This window comes from Rhinolophus sinicus, chromosome 3 (assembly GCF_057876585.1).
Source record: "Rhinolophus sinicus isolate RSI-liver-muscle chromosome 3, RSI-T2T, whole genome shotgun sequence".
Classification (NCBI taxonomy): domain Eukaryota; kingdom Metazoa; phylum Chordata; class Mammalia; order Chiroptera; family Rhinolophidae; genus Rhinolophus; species Rhinolophus sinicus.
This window is the reverse complement of record NC_142503.1, coordinates 132,030,072-132,051,915: the sequence shown is the minus strand read 5'-3', so window position 1 is coordinate 132,051,915 and position 21,844 is coordinate 132,030,072. Positions and strand designations below refer to the sequence as shown.

The 21,844-nt window shown below is 41.0% G+C and overlaps 1 protein-coding gene across 1 annotated transcript; it reads right to left on the bottom strand.

Annotated features, from left to right (window-relative positions):
• Positions 1-1,653: 1,653 nt before the first annotated feature.
• On the bottom strand, positions 1,654-20,685 carry LOC109458866 (transmembrane and coiled-coil domain-containing protein 5B-like). Its single transcript, XM_088796941.1, is given in 12 exon segments — positions 1,654-1,852; positions 3,369-3,412; positions 4,193-4,268; positions 13,569-13,669; positions 14,032-14,091; positions 14,580-14,636; positions 15,755-15,817; positions 16,379-16,429; positions 16,676-16,793; positions 17,102-17,251; positions 18,940-18,966; positions 20,678-20,685. Coding segments are annotated over 12 exon segments (954 nt in total).
• Between the last annotated feature and the right edge of the window lie 1,159 nt (positions 20,686-21,844).

Genomic DNA, 21,844 nt, shown 5'->3' with positions numbered 1-21,844 from the left:
CCTAGAACACTGCCTGGCCCAAGAAAGAGGCTCAGTAAATATTTGTTGAATGCATGAATGAATGAGAGAATGAATGAATACTAACTGGATTGATGAGAGCTCAAAGACAGAATTGTGCCAGAGTGACAAGTGGTCCATCTTCCTTGCTTCAACTTGCTAGTCACACTGTTGCCCTTTGGGGTGAAGCTCGCTAAAATGCAAAGAGCTTTCATTTGGCCACAAGAGGGTGGTGTTGATCAGTTTTTCATTTTTCAGGAGCCTTGTTCTGAGACAATTCACCTTCTTTCCACCACTCTCCGCTTGGGCTGAGTCATGTCTGCAGCCAAAGCAAACATACACTGTGTCTCTTCTACCCTGATATTGCTATGCAAGTGAAATTCAGCTAAAACCTGTATCAAGAATGGTCTTGAAAGGAGAAAAAGTCACCAGAAAGCAAGAGCCTGGGGAATGCATAGAAGGAAGGAGCTGCCAAGGAAAGGTGCCCTCACCACTTAGCTTCCGTAACCTATAGAAACTACCAGCTGGCCATACAACCTCGTGCTTTGAACCCTAGCCTTCTACCTTCCTTCCCTTTCCACCACCAATTCCCAGTTGGCTGTACCAGCAAAAGAGTGAGCTCTCACTCCACAGGGTCTAGACTCATGGTTCCACTGTCACCGTGCAGATACCCTCAAAAAAAAACCACCTGAACTATCCAAGGAATCATTCCCTCTTTCACTGAGTGCCTACTTTGTGTAGACACTGTGCTGGGGGCCATGCAGAATAAAGAGGTCAGAAGCTCTACAGTCAGACTCACAGTAATGACGCTACAAGGTAGCAATAGGCAGGGCACTAAGGGAATCCCCGGGAAGATACAGGGAACATTCAAGGAGGCCAAGTGTGGCTGTCTCAGGTCAGGAGGGATCAGAGAAATCATTAAGGGAGAGATGACATTTGAATATAGGTTGGTGCAAAATTGTGTTTGGCTATGTCTATCTAAAATGCTTTCCGATTTTACGCACTCCTTTTATATAGCACTTAGATTTTAGCGTAATTTTCTTCTCAATTGACGAGAGGAACCATCTACGTACGTGAGAAAGCCCAGCTTTTCAGGACATCCCACTGCTATATGATACAGCATTGTATAAAATAAAAGAGCTTTAGGAAGGTTAGTGTGTTAGTGAAATATTAGACAGAAGCAAGCTTTATTACTGCCCAGTGGCTCCTCAATTGAATGTCCTTTGTGCGCATCCCAGAGTGAGTAGAGAATCGAACAAATTAAGCCAGAATTTTTTTCTCTACTTTTTTCTTTTTTTCTTTCTTTCTTTTTTTTTTTTTGTCAGTATGTAGCAGAGAATAGAAGTCCTGGGGGAGTATATTTTATCTCACTTTAAGTGCAGCTTTTCTTAACATCACAGGGTGGTCCCTAGTGAGGCCCCATGACTCACAGACGAAATTCAGAAACACATGAACTCTGGTCAAATATATTCTTTATTGGAAAGGGATACACTCCAGAGGGAAAGCAAGGGAAGAGGATCAAATGAAGAGGTCAGGCGTGTGAGTAGCAGCTCTGAGTCCAGGCTTCCACATCCTTCCTGGCCCATCCCCCACACAGAGCAAAGCCATGTCCCCTCTCCACTAAGGCACCAGGAGAAGCCCCCAGGTCACCCAAAACTAGTGTGGTAGAACTTCTTCCACCTCGAGGGTGAGGAAGGGTAATAAGATGTCCCTCAGCCTGTGCAAGGTGTCCCTGCTCACCATCAGGGGAAGCACATCCACGAGGAGGTCTGGGTTTATGTACTGCAGGTGGAAAAGCACGTAACCCAGCAGCCTAACGCCGATCATGACCATGAAGACAAGACACTGGAAATGCCTGCAAAGGGACATTCATCATTAGGAAAGAGATCCGGTAGGAGGAGGGGAGCCTCCCACTCATAAATGACTGGCGAATAACTTACTTCAAGCAAAACTGATGGGGAAGTGGGGAACGGAGACACAGAAGGTAAGGATAGGAGACAGGTGATAACGGAAGAAGATTGATGTAGTGGTTAGGAATTGGATCCAGTTCTCTTGACATTTAAGCCTTCCAACCGCATAGATGTTGTGGGGGCAGAGCCCCAGAAAGCAGTTTCCAGGCTCTCAGCCTCACATAAACAGGTGCTGGCTCAGGTAGTAAATGGCCAACTGTGATTGCATGGCCATCAGCTGTGGCTAGTTGGCCGTCAGCTGTAACCAGTGAGCCATTGGCCACAATATAACTGCTGTGGCTACGCTAGCAGAGAGAGGAGAGTGGAGGAGAGTGAAAGAGAGTCGTCAGTGGGTTGCAGACAAAACGGACAGCAGGTCGCACGTCCAGTGAACCCAGCCTCCAGTGAGACCGTAGTGGTATGACTCCCCTACCTATGGCTCCGTGGGTGTTCCTTTTTGGCCTCACCATATCCTGCGTTCTTGTATGGGGAGCGGAAGCAGAGACCCCGCAGGCCTCCCTGCACGACAGATGTCCACATAGAAAAGTGAGAGGTGCAAAGAGAAGACTCTCCAGGTACTATACATGGGGGAGGCCTTGTGGGGATGTCAGAAAATGTCCGTGACCATCACACTTGGGAGTCTCACAACCAGCGGCCCTCTTGAGGTCCACAATAGCAAGCACTTCTAGAATTTGAAATAAGACTGGCCAGCTCTGACATTAACACCCAGGGAAAATGATTAGGCTTGGCCTTTTCTAAACATCAAATGCCAAAAGAGACCAACTGAAACTATAAAAGGTGTGTGTGTGTGTGTGTGTATGTGTGTGTTTTCTTGTGTGCACCCAAGAAAGTTCCACCCTGAAAACTGGTTTTTTCAGTCTTCAACTATATCAAAATGTCATAAAGTGACTCTTTTCATTAAAGTGCCACATGTAGCATTTTATAGTCAATCTTCTTGTTTCAATTATTTTTTTAAAGGCACAGAGTTTGAGTGATTTTTTTTTTTTCCTAAAATTTTACAGCTTGCAGTAAAAGAACTAAAAAAATTAAGGCACCCTCAACTTTCTTCCCAGCAAAGCGTATAGCAGAGATTATCAGGTTCAGGACTGAAACATAGGAAGGGGCCATACCCGGCATCATAAGGATGGAAAGTGACAGTGAAATACAACCTGCAGCCTTCATCTTGAACTTCCCAGACATAGCCACTTTCTTCAATGACCAAGTCTTGACTAACTGTGGTGTTGAGAAAAAGGAAGGAAGGAAGGGTTGGGAGATATCTGAGGCTGCCTGATATTTTCTGGTTGGTGGATGTGTTTATCCTTATTCCTTTTGCCCTTATCAAGCCATTCACATCTACAGAGTGAATGAGGCCTAAACTATGGGAAAGAAACAAGCACAACAAAAAAAGATTCTACCACTTACCGGTACCAAAAGATTCTCTTCTGTTTCTTGGTGATGGTCCTGTCCTGTGGGAAGCAATAAAAGCCATAGCTGTGCCTGTCCATGTGTTCACACAGCAGTCTGGCAGGGTGGCTAAGAGCTTAGACCCAGTGAGGTACGAATATTTCTCTGTGAGTCCCCAAATCATGCAGTGGACTTTTGAGCGAGTGGGTGCCGGGATCCTGTCTCTGAGACCGAAGAATGGAAACACGAACCCAGGAGAGGCAGAGTTTTAAGAAGAGGATAGTTTATTGAAAGCAAAGGGTCAGAGCTCCTGAGCAGGAGGGGGTCCCGAATAGGGGTGCCCATTGACTGAGGCAAAAGCTCTTTTATACCTTCCCTTGCCTGTTTGGGGAAGGGGAACTGGCGCCTTCTAATGAAATTCGTTTACCAGGTTTGTTCTGCTTGCCCATCCTGAAGGAATTAGCAAAATAACCCACTCTTATCTATCAGATCTGTTCTGTTTGTCAGGCCAAAAGGAGTTTTGTGATTAACTTCAAGTCACTGTTACATTTTGTCCTGGAGCGAAGGAGTGATTTTAAAACCTAGAGTTTTAGGATATGGCTGTCTTTGTTTATTCCACCAGGGACCTCCCTGTCTACCTAGCAACATACTAACTAACCTGTCTCACCAGGAGTCAGGCTGCCCGGGTTTGAATCCTGGCTGTCCCACTGTGTAGCTGCCATGGAGTGGGGGACTGTACTGAACCTCATTAGTTCCTAACTCTAGAGTTATTAAAAAAGGGAGTGGGGGGCAGGGGAGGAAAGGGTAGAGGAAAACTCCAATTTGGGATAAGGAAGACGTACCATGTTGTTTTGAATGGTCTCCACCAGAACAGACCCAGGTTTCTCTACTTGGGAGGAGTTGTTTTGGGCTTTGAATCTGGATAAAAAAGATCAGATCTAAGAATTATGTAACATAATCTGAGGGGCTGATGAAAAGGAGCGTTTATAAGTCATGCAAAATCTATGATTATGTCCTGGATGCTTGATAATATTCACAGTGCTTAACATTCAAAATTCATAATGGCTCAGCATACAGAGAACCAGAAAAATGTGTTCCAATCTCAAGAGAAAAGAATCAATGAAGAGTAGCCCTGACCTAACCCTGATGTTGAATTTAAACTGCAGAAAGTCTATCTCTCGGTGGCAGTTCAAATCTCAGGTCAGGTCTGATATCCTCAGCTGAGCTACTCACAGACTGCCCTGAGCAGGCATGGTTTAGAGGTCAGCTTGCGATTTGGGCAGTTTAGACACGAAATGTGAGACTCTCCATCTCTGGCTCTCTTTATCCAAGAGCTTTGACTATCCCGAAATCTGTCCTCTATTTTATTAGCTCAGAAAGACGACAGGTTTCCTCCCAGTGTTTTGGCTGCCAAGTTTAGCCTGCCCTCAGGCTGATAGTGACAAAAATGGGGGGATCACCCCCTGCTATTCCCTTCTTCCAAGTGTCAGCTCCCCTCCAGGATCTGCCTGCTTTTATTCACTCTCCAGTGCCTTCTGATTGTTCAGTTCATTTGTTTTGTTGTCCAGCGTTTAGAACTGTTTCCTGCCAGAGGGTCAGTCAGACCCAGTAGGGCTTACTCAGTCTTTTCATGGAGATCATCAAATAGCGCAAGAAAGGGAGACGTGTTACAGATTCCAAGAAGGTTTTGTTGTAGAAACTGAAAAATTTATTAAAAATTTATATGGAAATTCAAATGGCCAACAATAGTCAAGATAATCTTAAAGAACAAAAAGTTGCAGAACTTAAGCTACCATATATCAAGACTAATTGTAATTAGTAATTAAAAAGTGTCGTATTGGCACAAGGATAGAGATATAGACTAATGGTATAGAACAAAGTATCCACAAACAGACTCACACCTGACTTATAGGGTCACCTGACTTATAACACAAGGCACCATTGAAAATTCATGGTTTCTTCAATAAATGGTGCTGGGTCTAATGTTTATCCATCCCCCACCTCCCCTGCCAAAACAAATGGATCTTGAGCTCTTCCTCACACCACAGAAAAAATAAATTGCAGATGGATATAAATATAAGTATAAAACGTAAAACAATACAATAATTATAGGGGAAAGCATAGGAGAATAATTTGATGACTCAAAGAAAGCACTAAGCAAAAACGAATTGATAAATTTGATGGATTATACTTCCTTAAAATTAAAAATTATTGTTTTCAATAGATTCCATTAAGAGACTAAAAAATGAGAGGCATAGAGTAGACTGTAATACCTATACATGATACATGACCTTATCAAAAAATATATATGAGGAACCACAAATCAATAGGAAAAAGATTGACCATCTCCCAAATACAGGCAAAAGACATGCCACAGAAGAGGATATTCAAATTTCCAATAAGCATTTGAAAATAATACATTATCTTTAGCAACGTGTAACAAAATGCATTATTAAAATCAAAATTGGATATCACTATACTCTTGCCAGTATGGTTAAAATTAAAAAGACTAAATATCAAGTAAAAGTGAGGATGTAGAGTAACTAAAACCCGTATACATTTCTCATGGGGGGAGATACTGGTACAGCAACTTTGGAAAATTGTTTGGCTTTATCTAATAAAGCCAAAGATACATAGCGCATGACCCAGTATTCCACTCTTTGGTATATACCCAAGAAAAATGAGTGGATATGTCCAAAAGACATACATAAGAATATTTGTAGCAGTTTTATTTGAATAGCCCCAAAGTGGAAATAACCAAAATGTTCATCAATAGTAAAATAGGTAAATTGTGCCATATTTATACAGTGGAATACTATACAGCCACAAAAAAGACAAAACGTAGCCACATGCAGTAACATAAATGAATCTCAGTGAGAGACTCACAAAAGAGAACATACTGAATTTATAGAAAGTTCAAGAACAGACAAAATCAATTAAAAAAGTGATATAAGTCAGAATAGTTACCTTTGCAAGAATTAACTGAGAGGAGTGCACAGGGATCCACCTGGGGTACTCAAATTGTTCTACCGTATTTCCCCGAAAATAAGACCTAGCTGGACAATCAGCTCTAAAGCGTCTTTTGGAGCAAAAATTAACATAAGACCCGGTATTATATTAACATTATATTATATTATATTAAGGCTCGGTCTTATATTAATTTTTTCTCCAAAAGATACATTAGAGCTGATTGTCCAGCTAGGTCTTATTTTCGGGGAAACAGGGCATATCTTGATGTGAATCATGTCAACACATGGATGTATATGTATAAAAATTTTCCAAACTATATACTTAAGAGTTGTACACTCTATGTATGTTATACAATATGCTACATAATACAGTTTAGAAGTATAAACAAACAAAAGACAGGTGTGTCAATTTCTGAGCCATAGATAAGTCTATAGATACAGAGCATACATAAAAGGGCATCCCTGGGGCCCCCAGGCAATGTGGAAAAGTGGACAGCACGGATGTGCGGAGAAGCATTGCTGAGTCTTCTGACCTCTTTTTTTTTTTTTTTTTTTTTGTAATTTGCATTGTTTTTTTTAATTGATTGGGGTGACAATTGTTACTAAAATTACATAGATTTCAGGTGTACAATTCTGTATTACATCATCTATAAATCCCATTGTGTGTTCACCACCCAGAGTCAGATCTTCTTCCATCACCATATATTTGATCCCCCTTACCCTCGTCTCCCACACCCCAACCCCCTTACCCTCTGGTAACCACTGAACTATTGTCTGTGTCTATGAGTTTTTGTTTCTCATTTGTTTGTCTTGTTCTTTTGTTGTTTTTGGTTTATATACCACATATCAGTGAAATTATATGGTTCTCTGCTTTTTCTGTCTGACTTATTTCGCTTAGCATTATACGCTCAAGATCCATCCATGTTGTCACAAATGTTCCTATATCATCTTTTCTTACTGCCGAATAGTATTCCATTGTGTATATATACCACTACTTCTTTATCCATTCATCTATCGAAGGACATTTTGGTAGTTTCCATGTCTTGGCCACCGTAAACAAAGCTGCAATGAATATTGGAGCACCTGTGTCTTTATGGATAAATGTTTTCAGTTTTGAGTACATACCCAGGAGAGGGATTGCTGGGTCATATGGTAATTCTATTCGTAATTTTTTGAGGAACCTCCACACTGCCTTCCATAATGGCTGCACCAGTCTGCATTCCCACCAACAGTGTACAAGGGTTCCTTTTTCTCCACAGCCTCTCCAACACTTGTTACTATTTGTCTTGTTGATGGTAGCCATTCTGACTGGGGTGAGGTGATATCTCATTGTGGTTTTGATTTGCATTTCTCTGATGATTAGTGATCTTGAGCATTTTTTCATATTTCTATTTGCCATTTGTGTGTCCTCTTTGGAGAAACGTCTCTTCAGGTCCTCTGCCCATTTTTCAACTGGGTTGTTTGTTTTTTTGTTGTTGAGTTTCATGAGTTCTTTGTATATTTTGGATATTAGCCCCTTATCGGAGGCACTGTTTGCAAAAAGCTTCTCCCATTCAGTTGGTTGCCTCTTTATTTTGTCAATGGTTTCTTTTGCTGTGCAGAAGCTTTTAAGTTTCATGTAGTCCCATTCGTTTATTTTAGCTTTTACTTCCATTGCCTTTGGAGTCAAATTCATAAAATGCTCTTTGAACTCAAGGTCCATAAGTTTAGTACCTATGTTTTCTTCTATGCAGTTTATTGTGTCAGGTCTTATGTTTAAGCCTTTGATCCATTTTGAATTAACTTTGGTACATGGTGACAAATAGCAGTCCAGTTTCATTCTTTTGCACGTGGCTATCCAATTCTGCCAGCACCATTTATTGAAGAGGCTGTCTTTCCTCCTTTGTATGTTTTTAGCTTCTTTTGTCAAAAATTATCTGTCCATATTTATGTGGTTTTATTTCTGGGTTCTCAATTCTATTCCATTGGTCTATGTGTCTGTTTTTCTGCCAATACCATGCTGTTTTGGTTATTTTAGCCCTGTAGTACAAGCTAAAGTCAGGGAGTGTGATACCTCCAGTATTGTTCTTTTTTCTTAAGATTGCTTTGGCTATTCGGGGTCTTTTGTGGTTCCAAACAAATCTGATAATTTTTTGTTCTATTTCTTTAAAAAATGCCATTGGGATTTTGATGGGGATTGCATTAAATCTGTATATTGCTTTGGGTAATACGGCCATTTTAACTATGTTGATTCTTCCAATGCATGAGCACGGAATATCTTTCCATTTCTTTGTGTCTTCTTCAATTTCTTTCAAAAATGTCTTATAGTTTTCAGCATATAGGTCCCTCACATCCTTGGTTAAGTTTATTCCTAGGTATTTTATTCTTTTTGCTGCAATTGCAAAAGGAATTGTTTTTTGTATTTCTTTTTCTGAGATTTCATTGTTAGTATATAGGAATGCAATGGACTTTTGTACGTTGATTTTGTAGCCGGCAACTTTACTGTATTCGATGATTGTTTCTAATAGCTTTTTGGTGGACTCTTTAGGGTTTTCTATGTATAACATCATGTCATCTGCAAAGAGTGATAATTTAACTTCATTCCCAATTTGGATGCCTTATATTTCTTTCTCTTGCCTGATTGCTCTGGCAAGGACTTCCACCACTATGTTGAAAAGCAGAGGTGATAGGGAACAGCCCTGTCTTGTTCCTGAACGTAGAGCAAAGGGCTTCAGTTTTTCACCATTAATTATGAGATTAGCTGAGAGCTTGTCATATATGGCCTTTATTATGTTAAGGTATTTTCCTTCTATACCTATTTTATTAAGTGTTTTAATCATAAATGGATGTTGTATTTTGTCAAATGCTTTTTCTGCATCAATTAATATAATCATATGATTTTTGTCCTTTATTTTGTTTATGTGATGTATCACATTGATGGATTTGCGAATGTTGAACCATCCTTGTACCCCGGGGATGAATCCCACTTGGTCGTGATGAATAATCTTTTTAATGCATTATTGTATTCGATTTGCTAGAATTTTGTTTAGGATTTTCCATCTGTATTCATCAGAGATATTGGTCTGTAGTTTTCTTTTTTTGTGTTGTGCTTACCAGGTTTTGGTATCAGGGTATTGTTGGCCTGATAAAATGAGTTAGGGAGTATTGTCTCTCCTTTAATTTTTTGGAAGCGTTTGAGCAGGATTGGTATTAGATCCTCTTTGAAGGTTTGGTAGAATTCACTAGTGAAGCCATCTGGTCCTGGACTTTTGCTTTTGGAAAGGTTTTGGATGACTGATTCGATTTCGTTACTGGTGATCAGTATGTTTAGATTTTTCAGTTCTTCATGGTTCAGCCTTGGAAGGCTATATGTTTCTAAGAACTTGTCCATTTCTTCTAGGTTATTGAATTTGGTGGCATATAGTCCTTCATAGTATTCTTGGATGATCCTTTGTATTTCTGTGGTGTCCATGATAACTTCCCCTTTTTCATTTCTGATTTTGTTAATTAGTGTCTTCTCTCTTTTTTATCTTAGTGAATCTAGCCAAGGGTTTGTCAATTTTGTTAATCTTTTCAAAGAACGAGCTCTTTGTCACATTAATTTTTTCTATTGTCTTTTTGTTCTCTATTTCATTTAGTTCTGCTCTGATTTTTGTTATTTCCTTTCTTCTGCTGACCTTGGGTTTAACTTGTTCTTCTTTTTCTAGTTCTTTAAGGTGTAGCATGAGGTTATTTATTTGGGATTTTTCTTGTTTCTTGAGATACGCCTGCAATGAGATAAATTTCCCTCTTAAAACTGCTTTCGCTGCATCCCAAAAATTTTGGTAGGATGTATTTTCATTGTCATTTGTTTCTATGTGTCTTTTGATCTCTCCTCTAATTTCTTCTTTGACCCAGTCGTTCTTTACAAGTATGTTGTTTAATCTCCATGTATTTGTGTTTTTCCCGCTTTCTTTTTGCAGTTGATATCAATTTCAAAGCCTTGTGATCAGAGAATATGCATGGTATGATTTCAATCTTCTGAAATTTGCTGAGGCTGATTTTATGTCCCAATATATGGTCTATCCTTGAGAATGTTCCATGTACACTAGACAAGAATGTATAGTCTGATGTTTTAGGATGAAGTGCTCTATAAATGTCAATTATGTCTATTTCATCTAATGTGTCATTTAGGGCTACTATTTCGTTATTTATTTTCTGTTTGGATGATCTATCCATAGCTGTCAATGATGTATTTAAGTCCCCTAGTATAATTGTGTTTTGGTCCATTTCTCCCTTTAGTTCTGTTAATAATTGCTTGGTACATTTCGGTGCTCTCTGATTGGGAGCATAAATATTGATGACTATTATGTCTTCTTGTTGTATAGTCCCCTTTACCATTATGAAATGTCCATCTTTGTCTCTTGTTATCTTTTTCACCCTGAAGTGTGTTTCATCTGATATCATTATGGCTACACCTGATTTTCTCTGGGTACCATTTGCTTGGAGTGTCAATTTCTACCCTTTCACTTTGAGTCTTTGCTTGTCTTTGTAGCTGAGATGTGTCTCTTGGAGACAGCATATGGTTGGGTTTAGTTTTTTGATCCAATCTGCTACTCTGTGCCTTTTTATTGGTGAGTTCAGTCCATTTACATTTAGGGTGATTATTGATATGTGAGGATTTCCTGTCATTCTATCTTTAGTTTTCTGGTAAGCCTGTGTCTCCATTGTTACTTTGCCTTTTTGTTATTGTCTATTATTTCTGTTTGGTGGTATTCTATGATGTTTCCCTCTGTTTCTTCTTTTATTACAGTATATATTTCAGTTCTGGATTTTTTTTTTTGAGTGGTTACCCTTAAGTTTATGTAAAAGAAAGTTTGATATTTAGAGTGTTCCATTTTCTTCAGCACGCTTACTTTCTCCATTCCCATATTCTGGTTCAGGCCTTTACTCTCCCCCTTTTTATGTTTCGGTTGCCACAAATTGTCCCTGTTGATGGTGGTCAAATATCCTCCTTTAGTATTTCTTGTAGTGCAGGTCGTGTATTAGAAAATTCCCCCAACTTCTGTATGTCTGGAAAGGTCTTTATTCCTCCTTCATATCTAAAGGATATCTTTGCTGGATATATTATTCATGGCTCATAATTTCTCTCTTTCAATAGTTTAAATATTTGGTTCCACTCCCTCCTGGCTTGTAGAGTTTCTGCTGAAAAATCTGATGATAATCTAATGGGCTTTCCTTTGTAGGTTACTGTCTTCTTTTCCCTGGCTGCCTTGAGGATTCTTTCTTTGTCGTTGATTTTAGACAGCTTCAATACAATGTGCCTTGGAGAAGGCCTATTTGGATTGAGGTAATTAGGTGTTCTATCTGCTTCTTGGATTCGAGGATCCAGTTCTGTCCACAAGTTTGGGAAGTTCTCATCAACAATTTGTTTGAATATATTCTCTGTTCCCTTCTCTCTTTCTTCTCCTTCTGGTATGCCCATTATTCTTATATTGCTCTTTCTGATGGAGTCAGAAAGTTCTTGTAGAGTTCTTTCATTTCTTTGAAGTCTCAAGTCTCTTTCTTCTTCCATCTGTGTAATTTCCAGGTTTCTATCTCCAATGTCACTGATTCTTTCCTCCATCTGGTCAACTCTACTACCTAAGCTGGTGATTTCATTCTTAATTTCTTCTATTGAGCTCTTAATCTCCAGAAATTCTATTTGGTTCTTTTAAAAAATTTCAATCTCTTTCGTAAAATGCTCATGTTGTTCTTTGATTGTGTTTCTGAGTTCATTAAACTGCCTTTCTGTGTTTTCTTGTATCTTGTTGAGTTTTTTCACAACTGCAATCTTGAATTCTCTGTCATTTAAGTCACATATTTCCATATCTTGAAGTTCCTTTTCTGGAGACTTTTCACTTTCTTTCTGAGCTGTTTTGTTGCCTTCGTTATTCATGGCAATTACTGATTTATTATTTCTCTTCCTAGACATCTACAGGAGTGGCTTCTGCAACAGGTTGATAGGAAGAGGTCTTTCTTTTGTTTTTCAGTACTGGTTGGTAGAATGTTTTATTTTCTCTCCGACTGCAGCCTTTTTTCTCCCTCACACGGTAGTGCTATGTTTTCTCTGCACTATTCCAGCTTCTCACGCAATGGGGGAATTCCTTGGGAGACGGGCTTCTCCTCTGTTAATAGTTCGCCTGGGTCACAGGGCGCAGTGTCCGTGTGCGTATGTGGAGAGTTTTTTAAGTTCCAAAGCTCTTCCTGCACCAGATTCAGAGCCCATATGTTTCGGCAGTTCTGTTTACTCCTGCAGGGATCCACCCAGATAGGTGGGTTCAGGAGTGGGGTGAGTCATGAGAGGTGGCCCAGAGCAATGGCGGGTGACCACCACCACAGCCAGTCCTGCTTCCATAGCTCCCTCCCCTTTGCCGGAACTAGTTGGGCTGCGAATTTGTATCTGCGGTCCACAGTTCTCAGAACAGCAAATATTCTGTTATTTTGCTCTGACACTGCTACTGTTCCGCTTCTAGCACCAGGCAGGTGGGGGTGGGCGAGCTCTGGGATGGTAGGGAAGGGGCGGCTAGTCTCAGTGCCTAAGGCTTCCGTTCTCTGCTCAGCAGTGAGGGCTTAAACCACCGTTTTCAGCCTTCTTCCCTCAGTCTTTTCTCCGAGGTCTCTGCCGTGAGCGTTGGGTTCAGCCGTGTTATATGCTGTCCCCTCAGCCCTGTGGGCCATAAATGGAGCACTACAGTCCGAGTTCTTCCCTCTCCCGCAGCTGCGGTAGTTCCGGGAAGCAGCGAGCTCAGAGCACTGAGCTAGGCCTGTGTCCTGCGCCGGTGCGGTTCCGTCCCCGCATTTCTCCCTTCCCTCCTCCTCAGCTCGCACGATTCGCCCACCTTTAGGTGAATTCAGTAGTGTGCCTCTTCGTCTTGCCTGTCTGCTGTGCAGGGAGTCCTTTGTGGAATTATTGCTGTTCAATTAGTTGTAAATTTCAGGGGAGTTTTACAGAGGCTCACCTCACGCCGCCATTTTTTGTAATTTCCTGACCTCTTTTTATTAGAATCCTTCCTCTTTGAACCTAGCCTGAGTCAGTTTTCAAGAATAAATCAACTGAGGACACATGAAGAGAACATAAAAAAGAGACCTTTTAAACACTGATCGATGAGAAATGCAAGAGAGAAGCCTGAGTGCTGATGATTTTCCCATCTAGATCCTGGAGTGGAGGCTGATTTGCTGGGGGCCAATTTACAGTGACACAAACTGGTCTGAGAAGTTTGCCTTTCAAAACCCACCTGGGGACTGTCACTTCAGTCCATCAGGGAGGTCATTTTTCCAAACTTACACTTCTTTTTCAAGAAGCAGCACCTCCTTTTCCTTTTCCATCTGCCTCAGGATTTCCTGGTATTTCTTCCCATGGAAATTAAAAAAAAAAAAATTGTCAGAATCAAGACTTTCCACATTCTTAGAGAGCATTCCCTAACTCCTTTAAACCATAGTATATGTCCTCTTGATCATAACAGTATCACCCCCATAGAGTTATGGGACAAAATGATTGAGAAAAGTACCATATTTTGAGTGTTTAAAAATACCCTATGTGCCTGTACCTGGTACGAAGTAAATCTTTAATAAACAACTGTGTTGTTGTTGCTGTTGTTTAAAAGGCATTTTCGTTTTTGCCCAGGGGCAGATTTTCACCTAATGAGAAACCAAGGAACGCATGGCCTTGGAGAAATTATGCCACTACTGACTTTCCCCCAGAGGCAGTGCACTTTTATGTAGTGGGCCTGGTCCTCACAGAGCTCATACACAGATTGGTAGTCACTCTCTATCTAGAAAGAAAATAAAAACAAATCTCATGAGTTAAATCAGAACCAATGTTGGCTGTTCCCTGAGACCCTAACTGGTGCATTGGATGTTTGACTGGTTACCTAGCAACGTCTTACTTGAAGGGGAAAGTACCCACATCACAAAGCAGTGATCTCATCATCCTTCAACAGGGTCTAATTTTGAGCAAAGGAAATTCCCCAGGTTGTCATATGCCTCTCAGGTGAAACGTCAGATCTTTCAGGGCACTTAGGTTTGGGATTCAACAATAGTATGTGAGATTTGAGGTAGAGGGTTGTTTAAGAAATAGAGAGACTGGTACTTTTAATATGAGCTTTCTTTCTCTTTACCTGCATGTGAATCAGAAATGTATTTGCCAGAGGTTCTTGCTCTTCCCCCTCCCATGCCTCAAGCTGTTCTGTCCCTAGGACCTTTGGGTTTTCTCCCCTTAATATCCTGGACAGACCCTCAGTAGAGAAGGTACTGTCTCTACCTTGACTAATTCCTTCTCTTGCTTTGCACAGGATTCGGTTGATGTTTGGAGTCTCACCTGTGGAAGACAGTGAGTGAAAGCAGAAAGTTAGTAGCATTCTTTGTGGAAAGCAAATGGGTGATGATCACCCTCTCTTCAAACCAGCAAAGATCATAATAATAATTTCTATCGCATATCAAGGACATAGTATAACAGTCTGGGGTGGGCACTGTTATAAACCCCATTTTACAAATGAGGAGACAAAGGTAAGGAGAAGTTAAGTGCACAACTTGTTTCAAAGTCACATTGTGGCAGAGCTGACATTTTAGCTTTGGTGGCCTGACTGCCCAGTCAGGGGGCCTCACCATCCGCCTCCTTCCAGTTGACTGACCAAAGTTCAGCAGCCTGTTCCTCTCTTATATTCCATAGGGTGCACTCACATACTATCTGAGTCACGGAGCAAAACAAAATCCCTGTGCCTCTTTTTCTGAGATAAACAGAAAGGACAGGGCTCTGACATGGTGGGTTTGGCCAAATTGCCATATTTGCCACATAATCTGCAGAGAGCTTCCCAATAGGGTTTCTGCCCTCTATTGGACATCTAATTCATTCATTCATTCCACAAATATTTACTGGGCATCTGCTATGTGTCAGACAGTGGAGAAATAGGAGTGAAAACATAGACAAAAATTCCTGTCCTCATTGGATTTACCTTCTAGTAGAAGAAAAAGATAAATTAAAAACAAAAACAAAACAAAAAACAAAAAAAAAAACTTCCTTGGTCGTGGGTTGGAAAAGCAGATAAGATGGTTGACACATCCCAGTATAACTGTGGAAGTTAGTGTTCTCTTCCTCCAAGAATATCTGCATTTATGTATCACTTAGATCATTAACTTCTTGAGGGCAGGCCCTAGGGGGCAGGTCCCTGTGTTCTGTTGCCTGATGGACGTGAGGTCTCTGGAGCTATTCCATCCACTTTCTCATCATTGCAGTCATCTCTGCCCCCAGTGTGACTAATACTGTTATGGAAACCCTACAGCCATGGGGTAAAGTAGAGGGAACTAAGGACTTCGGCTCACCTACAATAAACACACAGACATCCCTCGCCTGGGGGAGTCCTTGAAAGCAGTTCCTCCCCAAACCTAGAATTGACACAGTATCTCCCAGAAAATTTCTGGGTTTATTTTTCTACTCACCGTCAATTCTGCCAACATCTGCTTTGGTCTTCCTTTATCAAGGTTCTTAAATCTCCATGAAATCTGAAATATCCCCCAAATCGTAAACTGAAAAAGGCACAGACATGAAAACCTGGGAGAGTGGCAGATGTGGGGGTCTCAGGGCTGCAGAATGGTGTTTAATGAATTTAGATCCCAGATAGAAGCTTGAGAGAAAAGTGGTTCCTTCTCCCTATGGAAGCTGGCTGACTTCATGCTTGCTGGACAGACGTCTTGTTCTCACAGTCGGTGGAAACAAGGCCAGCAGACCACAAGGAGGCAGGGAGAATGAGGAGGGAGGGAAGAGAAAATGGGGGAGAGTGGTTGGACGAGGGAGGGACAAATCTTTTCTCCCTCTACAGTCCTGTGGCTCTCATACTGCCCACCTGTGATTCCCAGAGAACAAATGGTGGTGTTCATCAGAGTTTGTTCTGAGAGATTCCGAAGGCTGCAGTGAGGAGGGAGCACACAGATTTTGCTGGTTGCTCCTTCTCCCATCTGACTGGAGAGTTCAGGAGTTCAGATGACTCGTCATTCCTAAGCAATGAGCCTCCTTCCAAGGGCAGCCTTATCCTTGGGTCCTTGAAAACCCAGGGCCCACCTTACCTTCTTCTGAAGCTCCACCACATTTCTGCTTAGAATCTCATTACTTCTTTCCTGTGAAAGAAATAGGGAAAGTGGACAAACTGCCCTGCACTGTACCTTCCCCCTGACTGGGCCACTGAATTAAGATCTGGGGATCCATACGGAGGGTCTGGGGACAGAGACCATGTGGAGCGCTACATTCCTAGAGCTGCCATTAAACTGCTGTGATTTCCACAGACACAGAAGCCATGGCCACACAATGATGATCCCCGGGGAAAGAGTGGCAGACTGCAAGCCTTTCTAGGATGCTCCCCTTACCAGCTTTGCTGTTTCTAATTCCAGGTCCTTCAGGGCTTCCTCCTTCTCAGATGGGATACGGTTTCCCTCCTCCGGCTCTTTGGCTCCTCTTAGCGACAGGGCGATCTCTCTTTCCAGACTGAAAAATAGTCACCCAGGTGTGGATCAGTCCTAAGGAAGCAGCCAGGACCCCAGCTTGAGAAGCTACTGCCAAGGTCTCAGGGAGCCAGGGTGACAATGCAGTGGCAATAAAACATCAACCTAATGTGGAGATTTAATGCAAAAATCTATACATAGAGCCTTTTGAGGGCGTCACAGTTCACGTTTCAGAATGTCAATAACACACCAAGATTCACTGACAAAGAAGTCAACCTTCCTCCCACCTTCTGTGTATCCCCAGAGGTGTTCAAATGAGAAGCCCTTCCCTCACCCACTGCAAAGCCAGACCTTTGAATAGTTCCTTCTTTTTCTTGAATTTTTCTGAGAAGAGCCTGATTTGCCTCATCCAGTCTCTGCATGTCCTTTTCAAGGTCTGAGTTCAGGTAGTCGAGGTTCTGTTTTGTTGATTCTAATTCCGATATTTCCATCATCTCCCGCCTACAGGAAAATCATCTTCATTACTGAACTTAAGACAGGAAAACAGGAACCCTAAGAAGGTTTTCCCCATAATCTCATTCATTGCTCCATCTTTTGTTGTTACTATGCCTAATTGGCCCTACATTGTAATTTTCCATGATAAATGAATTTCTACAGTATTTTGTATGAAGTAAATTCCTAGATTCAAATCACAGTTTAATTATATTATAAATGGAACCCATTAAAACACAAATCTTTTATGAAGCAAGATAAATGTATTTTTATGTGAATAATTATATCCTAACTTTCTCGTTTGGAAAAAATTTATATGCCAAAATTTATAAAGAACTCATAAAACTTAACAACAAAAAAATAAACAATCCAATTTAAAAATGGGCAGAGGACCTGAACAGACATTTCTCCAAGAGGACATAACAGATGACAAATCGATATATGAAAAGATGCTCAATGTCACTAATCATCAGAAAAATGTAAATTAAAACCACAATGAGATATCACCTCACACCTGTCAGAATGGCTATCATCAATAAATCAGCAAATAACAAATGTTGGAGAGGATGTGGAGAAAAGGGAACCTTCGTGGTTGTTGGTGGGATTACAAATTGGTGCCATTATGGAAAAATAGTGTGGAGGTTCCTCAAAAAATTAAAAGTAGAACTACCTTATGACCCAGCAATTCTACTTCTGGGTATTTATCTGAAGAAATCCAAAGCACTAATTCAAGAAGATATATGCACCCCATGTTTACTGCAGCAATATTTACAATAGCCAAGACATGGAAGCAACCCAAGTGCCCATCAATAGATGATTGGATAAAGAAGACATGGTACATATATACAATGAAATATTACTTGGCCATCAAAAAGAATGAAATCTTACCATATATGATAACATAGATGGACCTAGAGAGTATTATGCTAAGTGAAATGAGTCAGACTGAGAAAGACACATACCATATGATTTCACTTATATGTGGAATCTAAAGAACAGAATAAACAAAACAGAAACAGACTCATAGATACAGAGAACAGAGTGATAGCTGCCTGATGGGAGGGGGTTGTGGAGGTGGGTGAAGGGGGTAAAGGGAGTAAGAAGTATAATTGGTAGTTACAAAATAGTCACAGGGATGTGGAGTGCAGCATGGGAAATACTGTCATTAATGTTGTAATAACTGTGTGGTGCCTGGATGGTACTGGACTTATTGGGGGGATCTCTTCATAAATTGCATAGATGTCTGACCAATGTGCTGTACACCTGAAACTAGTATAAAATAATACTGAATGTCAATTTTTAAAAATTTTACGGAGTATGCAGAATCCAAGCTACACCTATAAAGCATTTAAAGATCTGTAAGGGAGAGGATTACTCTAGCCTCCTTTTATTACAGTCTCCTAAGGAGTTGATGTTGAATATTTTTCTACCCAGTCAAATAGGCACATGAACTGGGTGGGGGCAGGGATGAGATGGGATCTTTTCCCCAAATAAGACTGATTGGCTTTTTGAGACATTAGCTGTCTCTGAAAACCCCACCATTATGACGAAGTCCAAAGAACTAAAACCAAAAATCTTTTCTCCCCAGGCTTGAGGAAATGATGTCCCACACAATTATTTCCTTCCTTATTGAATTGCTGTAGACTCTTCCCACAGTAGCTACTCTACTGAACTCTTTCATTGTTTTCATTACTTACACATCATCCAGTGGGTCCTGACAACTTCTTCCATTGTCTATTCCCTAAAATGTCAAACATTTGTTATGGAAACAAAGTCCCTAATGTCCAACACAATAATTGGCCCAGGAAGGAGCTGGCAAAAGGTTTGTCCAGGCAAGAAAGCCAAACAGAAACCCAGGACTCTTAGACCCTGTCACTTTCCAGGATAAGTTGCTATATTTTGCTGAATTTCAGTAAGCCAGATCACATTTTAACTTAAAATCTCATACATGAATCCTACTAAAGTACAGAATTCTTTTTGTTTTCACAAATTTTCCCACTTTGGCTACCTTTCTCCTTCTTGGCCTGTATTTACTGAGACCCACGGCAAGTACTAGGGGTACCCAAGCCTGTGTCTTTTGGCAAATACACTGAGACTTTATTTCTAGCCCAGACCTTTAGGGCAACTTAGGGAGAAAAATAATAGAAGAGTCAAAGGGTACCAAAAAGTCAGCTGCCTGATTTTTCTTAGCGCCATCATACTTTCTAACAAGCTCGAGATGTTACAGGCTAAGTTGATCCTGAAATAGCAGCTGAAATAGCAATGTGGACAGCAGGCTACAATTACTAGAAGGAAGAAACAGACATGAGTCTCTCAAGGATGGCATCTCCTAACCATTGCACCAAAAGTAAAGTTCAGAACCACGACCAATCTAAGAAAAATTGAGTACCAAAGCTTCTCCTTTCCCATTCTCACTGCTCTTCTTTTCTCTTCCCTTTGAAACTTTTTGTTTTAATTCCTTATTCCACCTCCTCTTTTCATAGTTCTCTCTGCATGTTCCTGTTCTTTACTTTCTTTACACACGAGGCATACCAGCCTAGGATGCTGTCCTCTGAGCTCACCTGTCTCTTCCCAACTGAGAGTTCTCCTTTTCCCCCCAAGATTTCCACCTAAATGTCAGAACTTTCAGAAAAGGCATCTCCTTGCTGATTGAGTTCTCCACATATTGCTGGATCTGTCATCTCTAGCTGGGTGGGGCAGCGTGTCATAGTGGGTGGGGGTGGGTGGGGTGGCAACAACTCCTCATCATCCCAGTAGACAGAGTGGGAGCAGAGTTCAGAACATTAGGATAGCTTAATTCTCCTCCTAACCAGCAATTAAGATCTATGGAATAAATCTCTTCTGAAATAGCAGTAAGCTCTATGGAACACAGTTCCTCATTTCCCAGATCCCTAGGCCTAGTCGTAATTGAGATCACTCTAATTTTTCTTCCGTGATCTCTGTGTGGCATGTGTGCAAACATCTGCATACAAATCTAAACCATGCATCCAAGAGGTATGGGGTAGTAAAGTCTGAGAGCTGCCAGGCAGAATCTGAGAGATGTCTTATTTAAGAGCCAAGCAAGCCCTCCTTCTGACCGAGTTAGATTCTTGGGGCTGCAAAACAAGTCCCTTCTCCCCAAACTGGCACTGCCAAGACATTGGGAAAGAAAGGCCTTATATTTCAAGGATGGAGTATGTGGAGGTGGAGCAGGAAGGAGGAAATAGGAGAGTTAGGTCCAGAGACCCAACTCTACTGCCCACTCCTTCAAAATTCCCTCTTTATTTTTTGAGGTCTTAAGTTACTGGGACAGTAGAAGGGATTTTACATATCAGTGTCACTCCACTAAGCAATTCTGGATTCCTCTCTGTGTTGAGAAGATGAGGCAGGATACAGAATGGGAGAGAGATCAATGATTGCAAATCTGTCCACTTCTGTCCTTTATACTCAATTCACTGCTCCATGAGTAAGTCTAACCTTTCCCAGGTACATTGTACTCATCTCTAGTCCCCGGGAAGGCTCTATAGGACATACCCTGTCTCTTCATGAAAACGTCTTTGCCACATGGTAATATCTGTCATAATCTTCTCCATTCTTTTCAGTTCAGCTCAAATTCTGCTTCTCCAAACCCTTCCCAGATACCAAGCCCCCAATCTTGGCAGAATTAATCCCTCCAATCTCTGTTCTCCTCTTTCGGTGTTTTATATTGTTTTTAGGAATGTATACACACTGGTCTTCATTCCACAATTAGGGTATGAACCCCTTGAGAGTGTGTGTTTTCATTAAAGCCCTTTTGATTTTCCTCCCCAGTTGTGCTCCTGGGGCACCATTTACACAGAATTCAATGGGAATGGTGCCCCCTGGAGTTGTTCAAGAGGGAAATGGCCCTGGAATGGAGAGTGAAAGTAGGTCGCATTAGATACAGAAAGCACCTAAGTTTCATTTTATCCTGGCACTTCACAGTTGTGTTATCTTGAGCAAGTTACTTGATCTCTCTGAGCCCAAGTCTTGTGACCTGTGAGATAGCATTATTTCAACTTTACACAGTTGTGGTGTAGATTAAATAAAATCATATATGTAAAGCTCACAATACAATATATAGCATGCAGAAGTACTTAATTTTCATCCATTATCCAACACATGTTTAATTTTTCTATCTCATAATACCTTTGCACGTGCCTATGCTGAATGTTTTTTAGAATAAATGAATGAATAAATGACTCATTCCACTCCCTTTATCTAGAACAGGTGTTATTCTCCCTTTCCTTCCAGGACACCTGAGAGACTATCATTGGTGCACTCCCATTAGTACACTCTCAGAACAGCACAGTATACGCTATAGCAGAATTCTCAAGAGAGGACCATGTTCCCCAGGAGGCTGACGTGTAGTCATCAGGGATGCAACTTGAAAGCCTCTGTTAAATGTCCCAGAGTAGTTGCCTCTGGTTGAGAATCACTGATGAAGAACATATTCTCTCCTTTCCTTAAAGACATTACACAAGTTTACCCTTTCCATGAAATCTTCCAAAATGAATACTTTTTAGGTTATTGCCCCAGGTAGACAATGTACAATTTGAAAGTGACCATTTTTCCTTTTTGGTTTTGACATCAAGAAGAAAAATG